The sequence below is a fragment of the Castor canadensis genome, chromosome 11 (genome assembly GCF_047511655.1).
Source record: "Castor canadensis chromosome 11, mCasCan1.hap1v2, whole genome shotgun sequence".
Classification (NCBI taxonomy): Eukaryota; Metazoa; Chordata; class Mammalia; order Rodentia; family Castoridae; genus Castor; species Castor canadensis.
This window is the reverse complement of record NC_133396.1, coordinates 79298673-79312708: the sequence shown is the minus strand read 5'-3', so window position 1 is coordinate 79312708 and position 14036 is coordinate 79298673. Positions and strand designations below refer to the sequence as shown.

The 14036-nt window shown below is 40.5% G+C and overlaps 1 protein-coding gene across 3 annotated transcripts in view; it reads left to right on the top strand.

Moving 5' to 3' along the window:
• C11H1orf21 (chromosome 11 C1orf21 homolog) overlaps positions 1 to 14036 on the top strand; it is a 238657-nt gene that overhangs the window by 90018 nt on the left and 134603 nt on the right. For all 3 annotated transcript variants that reach the window (XM_074047266.1, XM_020177073.2, XM_074047265.1), the window contains exon 2: positions 7296 to 7515. In XM_074047266.1, coding sequence (XP_073903367.1) covers positions 7422 to 7515 — 94 coding nt within the window. In that variant the 5' untranslated portion in view covers positions 7296 to 7421. The remainder of the gene's footprint in view (positions 1 to 7295; positions 7516 to 14036) is intronic.

Here is a 14036-nt window from a genome sequence, read left to right as displayed (position 1 = left end):
GAAATATCTTCTGACTCAAGAACATCTCCGGTCCTTTGTTTCCCTGCAGTGTCCATTAGTCACTGGAATTTTGTTTTACTTTATTATGTTGTGATCTGTTAGCCTTATCTGAATGCCAGCCTTTCGAGGGCAGAAGTCATATCTGTTCTTTATAATATATTTCAATACACAGATTGCTCAAAATGTTTTTCTCTGGCCATTCTGGAAGGACCAGAGACTTTCGTGTTCTAGTCACCTTTTGACCTCACTTTGTCCCTTCCTTTCCATGTGTTTTATCTCCCTTTATCCATCTTTGAACATCAGGGGCTTGGGGGGTGCTTGGGTTAGGTCAACAAGGCTACCTGCAAAGATTCCCACCCCACCCCCCTAGGCACCCTATTTCAGCTTGGGTTAGGCCTGCAAGATCCCTCTGGGTACCCAATTCCACCCAAGGTAAAAAGCAGTGGGCTGACAGGAAATGCTCTACGCCAGGCACAGCAGAGATGCATAGAAGAATATTGCCTTGCATTCATGAGTGCTTCTCTGACCAATTCATCATCTACCTACATTTTCAAAACAATAAAAGAGTAAAACACATGCTGCTGTTATTATTTTTTTGAACACTGACAAGGAAATCACACAGATTTGTCCCAAATGACCTGGTGAGCCAGCAACATGGCTGTCAAGAAATCCTTGACATAGGTAAAATCCCAAGGTATAGAACTGAGAGTTTGACAACTTTATACAAATAGCCTTGGTATTTGGAGTCTTGGAAGTGGAAGAAGAAAGAGAACTCAACATCCAAGAATATCTGCCCTTGGCCATGACCTTTGAGGAGCAAATCTAGAAGTTACATAGCTCTCTGCATAGGTCCACACTGCTGTGACTGGGTGATTTTAATTAGGAGCTGATGTTTTCCTCCTCTGCCTTCACAGAAATAATGTCACCCATGCATGAATTTAGATTTTCAGAAGTAGGTAATGCAAAAATAGTTTTGAGGTGTATGATAATGGAGCAAAGTACTTATCCTTCTACGTGAAGGACAGTTATTTCCCAAGAGTTCTCTAGCCAGTTTCCTACAGGAAGCAATGTTAAAATGGATCTTATTCATTACAGGTAGCACAGAGAAGAGGAGACAGTAGGCTAAGCTTTGTTGTGTTTTTCAATTTATACACAATTGAAACCAACACCCTTGGGTCAAAACATAATTGGTAATAATCTTAAGATCCTATAGAGCTTCTAGAAAATTTGGGAGCTTCCAGACTTGCAGGTCTGAAAAGAAGCATATAAACTATTGAGTCTCTGTGAGATGTGGCCTTTTTGCAAGTGGTCATTTTTTCCTTAGATTACTTCTTGGACATATATGCTCAGGTAGTTATGAAATCCAAGAAAGAGGCTCAGAGACCTGAAACCCAGTCTTGGTTCCAAAGCAGGAGTGTGACAGCTGAGAGCAGAACTCGATAATCTTGTGCCCACTGCAGGGCTCTTTCCACTTGCCACCTTGCTTGTCCATCCCCACCCCTCACTGTGGAAATCCAGTAGGAATGTGTCCTCTTGCAGAGGGCTCATTATGGTTAGATGACTGAGAGACACCTCTGTCCAATTATTATTTGTAGAGGTGTGAGTTTTCCCATAAAGATAGCAGAAGCCAAAATTCATGTGTCTTTGGAGTTAATAGCATACTGTCAATTGCCATGCCACGAATGAGTGTGAGGTGAGGAATGGATATGTTCTGTGATGCTAGCAAATGTAGGCTAACAGGAAGGCTCGACTTCTCCAGATTATCTTCATGTCAAATGTGACATCTCTTCATGGATCATTTTTAACATTCACAACGAAATGTGAAATGATGTTAACACTAGCCTAGGGATCCCAAAGCTTTAAGAGTAGAAATTACTTTTAAGCTTCCTTTCTTCTTTCCCCCAGTGGGCTGCTGTATTAACACTCATTATAGCAAGGCAGACCAGATGGGCAAACATACTGATTAGTTATTTATATGTATAATTTCTCTCTGTATGGAGCTTACATGTTGGCAGTCTCTTCAATAAAAGAAAGGAGTTTTTAGATGTTGCCTTGTCTGGATTTCCCTTTTCAATCAGAAGTACAAAGGGGGGCACTTTGCTCCTGATCTATTAATAATGTGACTGCCTCCTTTTCTTAACTGCAGACTTCATAGCTCTCTGCGTGCCCACTGCAATCAGAATTCGATTTCTCTCCAATCCCCCAAGCCTCATGGGGTGCATTTTTATTCCTTCTGGCCTAGGGTTTCTTTATAAATCTTACCAGATTTTAGTTCAGTTTTTTAGAAGTGCCTTGCTTGACAAGGAAATTGTTGAAAATATTTTCAGCTTTTCTATCCAAAATAAAGAAGTCTTTGATTAATTACTGGAAAGGGAAATTACCCATAATATTATGTAAATAGAAATATTTTCTTGTAGCCATTTCAAGAAAGTCTATAGTCTCTGTTTTTTTCTCAAAAGCAAGTTTTGCTAATTTTATTCTTTCCCAGTTTTATAAAAGTAGGTTTTTTTATTGAAACCATGCTTCTGATTAAGGAAAATAAAAGAGCCATCATAATCTTATAAAAGGACAAAAGTATTCCATTTATGTAATATGTGATATGAATTCATATAAATATAATTAAGTTGTGTAGAGGGAAGAACACCCCATGGTATGATCCAAAGCTCTGTGGAAAGTAGTTCCCCTAAGATCTCTGTAGAGACTTGAGGGAGGTGTAAGGAGAGGAAGGAAAAACATGCATGGTTGCACATTTTTAAGTCCTTTTTAAAATTTGAATTGGATTTATAAATTTACTGATGTGTTTTATCAAAGGACAGGGAAATATCCTTATAGGATAGATGCATTAAACTAGGTTAGCTCATGTACTATAGATGCACTCTCTAATTACATCGTGCAGAATATGTAGACATGCTACCATTTTGGGTAGGATTTTACACAAAGCCACAGGCAATTAATTGGACCTCATGTTTTTAGAGGCATCTGATGGTCTGGTTGCACAGATTACTTAGCTTAAAAAATTAATCCTCAGTGAGACTTAGTTTTAGAAGTTTCCATCAAACATCAAAGAAATGCTTCAGTTTATTTCTCACACTGTGATCTGCAACTTCAAGAAATAGCACACTGTTAACAACAACATGTGCAAATGTGGTCTGTGTGCTGTTTGCACCGTCAGACTTACCTCTCTAAGTGCTGCTCTTACAGAGGCAAGTGAATGGAGGGTGTGGGGGTTGGAAGAGAAAAGCCAAGAAAAGCTAATGAAAAATAGAAGCTAAACAACAACAACAACAAAAATGTTAGAGTTTATGTGAAGGTACAAACTGAAGGGAGCTTTTTTGAGCAGATGATTATAGAGTTACATTTCTGGAAGGGTTCAGTTTGAGGTTCAGTTGGGTTGAGGTTAAGTGAAAGACTCTTCAGGAGAAATGAAACCTTAACATTACACCAGGCTATAAAGAAGGTGCAGATCACGGGTGTCTTAATGATACTTCATTAGCTGTGGTCAGGTCTCTAGCCTGACATCTCTTTACGCTCCCTTTCCTAAAGCTGAGTCAGGTGCCTGTGGGGTGGACACCCATTGTCCTATATTTAACCTGCAGTAAGTGGACCACATTGCTGCGAAACTGGTCTTCCTGAGTATGTCTGTCTCTGATCGTTCATATTCTACAGTGACAGAGAGGAAAACTGTATCTGGTCTTGTTTACCAGTATACTCCCATTACCTAACAAACACAAGTCTGTCACTTAGCAGTTTTCAATAAAGATTTTTTGATTCAGTGGTTGAATGAGTGGACAAATCCTGTGTACAGGATCTAACTGACGTAAAAAACTCTCCTGAGTGATCCATGATTAAGTCTAGGAACTGGAGATCTTCTGCCCCTCAGACAACTTAAGAATTTTTACTTTAAAATGGGTAGATTTATTAAAATATATTTCTGATGAACTTTTAAAACTTGAAAATGTCACTTTTAAAATTAAGTTATTCCTGTAAAGTATATAATATATATGTGATTTGGAGAGAGCTCCAGTAGAATGATACTACTTTTTAAAACATGTAAATAGCTAGGCATGGTGGCATACATCTGACTATGTCATATACACGCATATACGTATATATATATACACGCATATATATACATACACACATGTATAATACATATATTTTATATAATTATTATATACATTATGTATTACACAGTTGAACTGAAACTTCCTAAGTGATTATTTGAGTTGGATGTAAACTGTGTCTAATCACTTGTTAACCTGGCTCTAGCCCTGTTGCCTGCATAACAGAGATATCCTTTACACAATTATTCTTAATTGTTTTATCTTTGTTAGCCTGCTGCAATGTGTTTGATTTTCATATACTTTCAACTTTTTAAATTCATATAAATTTTTTATGCAAGCACACCTTTTAAGACAGAAGAAACACTGCAAAATGCCTTCCAGGGTAGGCAGGACTCTTGTCTCAGATTCCTACATTTACAGTAGCCCTTCTAATCTGTAGTTTCACTTTCCATGGTTTTGGTTATGTGCGGTCCACAAAAATACTAAAATTCGTTGTCACTCTTTCAAGATTGTGTTCACGTAACTTCTATTGCAGTATGTTGTTGTACTTGTTCTATTTTATTGGTAGTTATTGCCTCTTACTGTTCCTAATTTATAAATTAAATTTTGTCATAAGTACATATGGAAAAAGAATGGTATGAACAGAGTGTCCACAGTTTCGAGCATTGTGGGGGTCTATCCTCTGAGGACAGGGGAACCTGCTATACTTCTTGGATAGTAAGAGGCTGAAATTTCAGACATGAAATTAGAATGAGGACGAGCACAGTGAGAGGACTCCCAAAGAAGATGGTGGTTCAGTGTCTCCAGATCCTTTAATAGTTTTGTTAGGATTTCCTTCTTCTCTCTCTGTTTTTATTTTGTTTATTCTGAAGACATGGCAACAGATGGGGAGGTGAAGCAAGGTTTCCTTTCTCCCTTGGGTCCTCTTTCCTGTGTATGTGTGAGGTTGTTTTCCCATATTTCCTTTTTGGGAAGTAAGGTGCTCCTGTCTGGAAGCCCACTTGTGACCTTCCGTTTTGGTGCTGGAAATGAGGACGATCAGAGATGTTGCCCCAAGAAAATACTGAGTTGGGATGAAAACCTCAGCAGTGGGAATAACAGTAAGATCTCTTAGCAGCCTCCTAAAGAGTATGCCTTCCCCCCTCTCCTACCTTTAGATCCAGGTCCCTTCTCCTAACCCTTTTGTCTCAAATTTCAGTGATGTTTCTTCAGAAACTAGGGTAGGTTGACAAAATGGATTTCTATACTAGTAATTTAATATTCTAACAGTATGCACAGACCTGGTCAGAAAGACATCCTATGTCTTATGATAGTTTATCACTATTAAGTTGGGTAAAGATAGCAAACATGGCCTCTCCAGGCTCTTCACAGATCATCAGTCCAGGCATCTCCCCTGTCCCCACACCTGACTCTCCTAAAAGAAGGATGGACACACAGTCCAGTGCCTTAGCTTGGCTGATCCTCACGGTTACATGCCGCCACTGTACTTTCCACCTGGTAAATTTCTACCAAACCTTAAGACCCAACAAAAATACCACATCCTCTCTCTGTTCCTGCCTCCACCCACTCATAATGTCGTCTGCTGTTTTGAGTTCTGCGTTGTCATAATCTCTTTCTCAGCACCATTACATTTTTTTAATGTTAGCATGTCTCCCCCATCAAGCTCGTGAGCTCAGTAACCCTATCATGAATAGACCATCAAGTAGAAAGATTGTAGCTTTAAAGTCATTACTGCTAAGTAATAGAATAGTTCCTGTGCGTGTGTGTGTGTGTGTGTGTGTGTGAGAGAGAGAGAGAGAGAGAGAGAGAGCACATTCATTGGCCTGAATTCCATATAGCTTTATAAAGATAAAACTGTGTTAACCAAGGCTACCTAAAGTGTAAAGAAGACTGAAAGCATTAACTATGTAGGAAGAAACTATCCTGGTTTGTAAAATTTCTCCAGCCAACCTAATACTTCCTATTATTCATTTAATATGACCAGTGATAGAGAATCATATGACAAATTATATAGACATGACTAATATCATAGTCATTGTCGGTATTTATGGCAGTTTATATTTGGTTGGCTTAATTTAAGATCATTGCCTTAGTATAGTATCTATGTTCATTTATTAAATTAATTAGGTTAATTGGAAAAAGTGCTCTTTGCTGAGATTTTCTGACTTCAGTTATTAGATTACTACATTTGTGGATATCCTTAATGTTCCAGAAAGAAGGGCTTAGGGTCAAGCAGTATTGTTGGAAGAGAAAACTGGCAACCATGTCATGATGGCCCCAACTGTGAGACTCCAGAAACATCAGTGTTCACAGTGGGGAGCCATGGGGTGTGAGTGGGTGCTGGCAAAGGTTAAAAGAGCTTGATGCTTCCTTAGCTGTCGGGGGTTTGAGGAGGTAAGGGCGACATTGGTGTGGGAGATGATCTGGAGGTGAAGGAATGGATAGTAGACAATTCAGAGGAATCGCGTACAAGGCTGGAAGACATCATCTAGAGGACTAGAATGGCTGAATAAGGCTGATGAAAGTGTAAAATAAAAATGAGCGTGTGATCATAGAAAACCCTGAGGATTTGGGCACCCACCTTGGATGGGGAAGGGAAGGTAAATTCATATTAGCCAACTTAAGGATCCTCTCTTTTGTGGTCTCTCTGTAAATACTCCTTAATGCCTTTATGAGAGGGCAGTCGAGCCACAATGGCCTGGCCAAGAGGTGACAACTTCTTTGCTCGCTTTTCTTCATATTCCTACATTTTCTGCTCAATCCTTAAAACATTCAACTGGCTACACAGAAGCGAGGAAGCTTAAGATCTTGCTCAGTCTCCTTCCTTTGTCTTCCAAAACAGTGTCACCTTACGTAAACTAAAATATTGAATTATTTTCACCTCCAACTAAAACTACAAACACTAGCCATGAGGGACTCAGAAGAGCTGGCCTGCAGGGTAGGATAGGGAAGAGGAAATGGGTGCATCACACTAAGCTGCTTTCTTTACTCTGAAGGTGTTTTGAGATTCCAGAACATTAGCAAACCTAATGTGTGTAGGTGTGGCAAGGAGCAGTATTCAAATATTTGCTTGAGAAAATAAGTACGTGTTTTTAAATCTCCTCTCAAAGCCCCCTCAGCCATGTCTCAGTGCCGTGCCAGGGTTATGCCCAAATCCTACAGCACTACTGGCTATCAACTCAGAGTTACAGTAGGCATGGTTTTTTCTGATCCACCGTTCTTTTCTTGCAGGTGCACACATCTTGACCAACTCAGAAGCAAGGTGGATTTCCTTTGTGTTTAAAGAGAACAAAAATGTGCCTGTGTCTGTAGAGATGATTTGCAGTTCAGCCCGGCTGAAGCTGACCGAATGAGACTATGGGCTGTGCCTCCGCCAAGCATGTAGCCACGGTTCAAAATGAAGAGGAAGCCCAGAAAGGGAAGAACTACCAGAATGGAGATGTATTTGGTGGTGAGTGTTGGTCCATTTGTTCTTGACTTGTTGATTCTAGACCTTTCTCTTTGGTGATGGTGGGCAATGCAGTCTTATGCCATGGAATGAAGGGGTGATAAGACCTGGTAGAAATGAATGAAAATATCTTGGATAATTGACATCATAATTTGTACACTGGGGCTTTGTAGAGCATGGAGGTTTTTATGAAGGAGTGAGCAAACAAACCAAGCTTTAAAGAACCCATAGGGTTCAAATAGGTGCATTGGATAGTGACCATGGGGTGGCCTGATGGGGGAGCACTGTAAGACTGAAAGTGGAGACCAAAGTAGAGTGAGCGAGGATTTATAAATGAGGGAGTGAGGTATGTTTTTAGGGCTAATAGAATCAATTAATTAATTAAACATTTTCATATTAAAAAATATAAATACAATGAATTTCATGATCATCTTTTAGCTTCTCTGTGATGATTCAAAGTGATTTTAGGTGGTCTAGTGCAAAGGTCACAAACTTACCATTCATAGCTACATCTGAAAATACATCTTCTTTATCTCCCTCCACCCACCAAAGAATTTTAAAATAAGAATCACAGCAGCTCTAAAAATCAGGATGTCTCAGATAAAACCCCAAATTTCTTTAGAAGTTCTGGCCATCCTGACTTTGGGGTAGCAGTAGCCTCCAGTGAACCTCTGACCCTTCTTGTGGATGCACACCAAGTCCAGGTTCCTCTCTTCCATTACCTGCCTGACCACTTACAGGCTTTTGAGTTTCCTGCTCTTGAGGCTTTTCTCCTTGAAAGATCAATTACTGCTTAGATGAAGTGGGAATGTGTGAACACAATTCCAGTTAGCATGAGGCAGTGAAGCAGGTTTTGCTGAATGGCTTTAACAATAATATCTACTACTTGACATTGCCATGGCCCTTTTATTAATGAAAACGCCTCTTCAGATGCCTCTTTACCAGTGAAGGAACCTCGTTGAGGTAATGTTTGAATTGAGTTGCACCATTCAGTCACTGTGAAGCCATTCTGTTGCTTGTCCCATGTCTTTTGATCAATTGTGATGGCTTGTTCTAGTCCCCTGGTGAAGAACTATGAATGTTACAAAAAGCCAATGTCGTGAAAAAATGTACTAGTGTGAATGAGAAGGAAGATTTTGTTTTGTTAAGGACATGTATTTGTTTCCTGGAACAAATATTTGCCTTTCATGGTGACCACCTGTAGAATTTAGAATTATGGAGAAAAATAACGGATAAAACGAGAATAAAACTAGAAACCACAGTGTCTAGGAAAACAGCTAATTGGAACTAGAGTTATTACTGTCACCCTCAAACACTTAACTCTTAAGAGATAATAATCTAACACCAGGGGTTTATTTAAACTAGTTTCTGTGTGATGATCTGTCATTATCATTTTTATGATAGAGCTGCCACCATATGTCAGACGCCGTGAGGCATTTACATTCATTTTCATGTTGAATGTTCACAACAATCCTGTGAAATATGTGCCATCCCAATTTTGCATGTCTGGAGGCAGAAGCACAGAGAGACTAGCTGGTGGAAGGTGCCGGGCTTCTAAGTGACGGCATCCACATCTCTCAGTCTTGAGTCCTCTTCTCTTTCTCCATGTTGTTTCCTGGTACCTGGCTGCCTCCCACTGGTCACTCGTTCCTTAATGCTATGTACTGGACATAAGACCTTTTGCTAAATGCCATGGAGATTATAGTGGTCAAAAATCCAAAAATCTTGCTATCTAGGACTTAAGGAAAGGATAAGGAAATGTTTCGTGGCAGAACAAGCCAACTACTGAAGAGGAAAAGAAATGCATTGTGATAAGAGTCAGGGGATAAACAGTCCAGTGTAAAAGAAATCAGCAGATTTCTCACAGAGGTAGCATCTGAACCTGGCCTTCAAAAGCTGGAAGTTTCTAAACCTGTTGAGTGAAAGGTGCAGGAGGGAACTAATAAGGAAAGGCTAGAAGTAATGGAAAACATATTTTGAATTATAAATAATTCAGTTTAAATGGAACATAAAATATAAGTGGGAGAAAATTAAGTTAGTGTTAAATTATAGAGAACTTTGAAAACCAAATAGACTATAAGAGCAAGATTTGGTGATAACCAATAGAGAATGTTGTGCTTATAGTCTGCTTAGCAATGAGGTCACCTAACCTGATTTAGTTATAACTTGTGTAGCCAGGGAGACACTGTTGTTTTAATGTACCATGCATGTTTTTGCAAATGTTAGCATCTGATAAAGGAGCTTTGAACTAGTCAACTGTTGCTGGGTGCTGGGTAACCTCGAAGTCACGGTGATGCTCAACAGTGAACGTTTCTTTCTTCGGCACCAGTTGGTGGGTCAGCAGGGGTGGCACTCCACTTATCTCTCATCTTTCTGGCCCTGGGAGCCATGAATCTGTGTGGACATGCTCTCCTTTCACAGACGGGCAAAAGTGCAAGCTATACATGGGATGCCTTTTAAGAGTGGCTTTAGACTCAGTGACATGAACAAGCCCAAAGTCAAGAGTCGGGAGAGTTCACTCTGACCACAGTGCATTCATGGCAAGGATGTGGATGCAGGGAGGCCCAAGAATTGAGGTCAGGCAGTTTATTCCAAGACTGCCTAGCTCTTGTTGTTTCTGTGGCTCCATGTAATCCATACCCCTAAAGGGGAATTAAGGACTCTGCTAAACTTTGTCTTCCCAATATTCACTGTGGTTTTGTTTACTCCTCCAGTGTTCATGGGCTTGTTAGTCATGCTCACATAAACATTTGCAAGTTTGTGGTACAGTGTTTAAAAAAGCAGGAATACTAGGGTAGACAGAGCTTCAACAACTAATGTAGATAGATACTTTTTCTAGCTCTACCAGTGCTCTGGGAGTAGAATTGCCATACTCCAACATCAAGATAAGTGCCAGTGCTCTGGATGTTACTGACTGCTAAAGTTTAAATATGACAGGAGGTTCTACTTAAATTAGTTTGCAAGGAGAAGTTCACAAAAATCCCAAGATGATAGCAGATGAATCATAGTCTGGCTTACTTTTAACCATTTGATAGTATCTTTTGTCACCCATTGTTCTGGTGATCTGTTATTAAGTGATAAATTACTTCAAACATGCTAGCTTAAAATAGCACTGATTTATTATTTCTGACAGTTCTGTGGAATGACTGTGGTCCATCTGCTATTATCACTTGGCTCAATCATGCAGCTGAAAGTAGCTGGGATCCCAACTGGACACAGCTGTCTCCAGTGTCCATAAGACCTCTCTTCCCAGCCATGTAGCCAGACTTGTTACATGGTGGCTGTTGTCCAAGAGAGAAAGTAGAAGCTACCAGGACTTTTAAGACCTGGGCTGGGAAGTCCACGACTGTCACTTTTGCCGCATTCTGTTGATGAAAGCAAGTCACACAGCCAACCAGGAGGCCATCTCTGAGTGTGTGCCTAGAGGGAGGAAGGGTGGGATTGTTGGGAGCCATTTCTGGAGACTGGGTACCACACCCCTTAGTAGAGGCAATTGCAACTCTACGACTGCACATACCTTTCACTAAATACAGTGGCCTCGTTCACTTTTTTAAAAACCCAATATTTTAAAATATTTGAAAACACTGTTACAACGTATTGTTGAAGACTTGACAGAATCTAGGAGAGGCAGCATTTTTGGGGATGGCCCTGTGTGTGACTGCATGCACGCACATTCAATTATTTTCTTAAAGATGTTAATGTCATAGTTTTTGAAGACTTGCTAAAGGGCTTTGGTTCATGGTGCCTTTATACAAATGCTGGTTTTTGTGTCTGTGAGGCAGCTTGGTCTCCATGATGCTTGGGTTATTTAGTAGATGGACCACTCCAAATGTGTGTGACAGAATTTCTGTAGAATATCCCATTCCATGTCAGATGGGAATCTTGACATCTGGATTTCAGAGAATTTAAGATGTCCTTGATGAGAAACTTTACCACTGATATTTACCTGTACAATTTTCTTTCATTTTAAATGCTGAGGCATAAAAAGTTTCAGATCTAAAGTTCTACCTTATACTGGATGGTCCCTTTAGAAGTCAAATCCTACTAGAAGGATCCATTTCCATACTGGAAATTTCCTTCCCTCAGTGGTCAGGGTGTTCAGCAGATCTGAGGAGATCATTCAGAGAACAGGGGGGCACATTGCCAAAACCAGCTTGCAAAAATAAATGACCAACAGGTTCAAGTGATCTTGAGCTAGTTAAGCAAGTTGTAAGGAAAGCCAAGGGCATATCTGAGTTCTTTCAACAGTCATTCACTTAAATTGTTGAAGTAGAGCAGACTCAGGTCTTACGAGGGAAATTAACATGTCAAAACCTGAGACCATTATCTCTTTTTTTCCCACTGGGGGAAACCTCATCTAGATACATTGACTTTCCCATTTGGACTTTTCCCATTTCCATTTTCCCAGGAACGCAGGCTTTCAATTTGAGTCACTTTGTGTTGCTACAGTTTCTCAGACCTTTGAGTCTCACCCTTTCCTCCTAGTGTCCCTCTCCCTCCCACTCCCACCGTGTAGTTACTATAGCCCCTCACTCACCTGGAAGATTGCAGTGCCCTCTGAGCCATCCTGTGTGGTTTCAGTTCCTGCTTGATTTTTTAAATTTTGTTTTGCTTGCTTATTAACTGCATTTTTGTACCACTGGCGGATTGATTTTTCCAAAGTGTTCTTCTGTTAATGTTAATTCTTCTGCTCTAGAACTTACTTTGTGCCCAGTGCTTCAACAATAAAATCCCAAATCCTTAGTCAACATTCAGGAAATCTGAAGACAGTTCATAAGGTCCTTGGTGGCCTTATTTCCTACTCTGTTTCTTCTACCAGACTGGCAACTCACCCTTGTGACCTTATCCCACATAGGCCCCCTGCCATTGTAACCTCTACTGGACATGGGCCCTTTCTCCTGCTTTTGTGTCTTTTAAATCCTGCTTGTATTCTTAATGAAAACTGTTTTATAAAGCCTTTTCTAATACCTACAGAAACTTTTCCCTTTCCTGCCATCCCAGAATCTTTGCATGTGTACTCATAGGTTTGATGTATTTGTTTATGTGTTTAATCTCTCTTATGAGCTGGATATCACCCTTGTAGGCATGGTCTTGAGAGAACCTGGGGTTCCCAGAGGGCCAGGGAACGGGAGGCACAAGGGTGCCCAGGGGTCAAGTTGGGCACTGACTGTACCAGCTCCCCTTTAGAACTAGAGTGACCTTGACTGCAGCTGAGTTTGGCTTAAGGACAAGAGGGTCTAATGTTTATAGACAGCCCTTCAGTGGAGGTGCTCAGATAATTGCAGAGGCTTCCTTTGGAAGGTGATGTAAGGCTGAGCAGCAGGATCTGGCTGCTGTCCTTCACTTGGGCTTTATATCGCCATGTGGCTTTAGTCAAAACCTGATCCTTGGCCAGACCCAAATGGCGATCAAACAACAGGGGTGTGTGTGTGAGAGAGAGAGAAAGACAGAAAGAGAGACAGAGAGATGGTGTTGTTATGACAACCTGCTACCTACCTAAAATTCTTTAGGGACCCATTTTCAGGGTTATGGTGAATATTAAATAAGAAAATGCATCAGACGTCTTTAGAAATTGAAAGCAATTGGAGGCAAAGTAATAATGCATTGTCTATTCCTCTCATAATTTCTGACTGCAAAAAGTGAGGAAGATTAATTAAAGACACATGACCTTGCATGACAGTAAGAGAGAATAATGTTTATCTGTGCCATGCAGTACAGTAACCATTAGCTGCATGTGACTATGGAGCATGGGAAGTGTGGTCAGTCCTGAGAACAGCTTATGCACAAAATGTACTTTTTAATTTCATACTAAATGGAAATTTAATATGGAAAAAAGAATGTAAAATACTCATTGTGTGTGTGTGTGTGTGTGTGTGTGTGTGTGTGAGACTGGGGTTTGAAGTCAGGGCTTTGTGTTTGCAAAGTAGGCACTCTGTCAGTCTACCGCTTGAGCCACGCCTCCAGTCCATTTCATTCTGGTTATTTTGGAGATGGGGTCTTGAGACCTATTTGCCCAGGCTGGTCTCAAACCTGTTATCCTCCTGATCTCAGCTTCCCAAGTAACTAGGATTTTAGGCCTGCACCACCAGTCCCCGGCATAATTTTGTTATTGATTACATGTTAAAATGATAATTTGGACATATCAGGTTAAGTTATATGTGTTATTAAAATTATTTTCACCTGCTTGTTACTTAATGTGACTTCTAGAAATAGTAAAAGTACAGAAGTAGCTCACATTGTATTTGCCCTTGCACAGTATTAGTTTCAGTCAGGAGAGGTTGGTAGTGATATCAGTTTCCATCCTTTTGTGTCTCCATTGGGGAGTTTGCTTATTATTCAAGAAAAGGCGTCAGGCTGAGGCCCAGGAGAGGGGAAGAGGTGACAGGAGAGGGACAAAGTGGCACGGAGTTGGAGGTGGCTTGGAACCCCCCCTCCCCCCCACAGGAGGAGCAAAGCTCTCTGACTTGCTCCTCTCCTGGCTTATTAAATGGCAGTCTTCTGCTGTCTTTTATGTAACTTTCTTG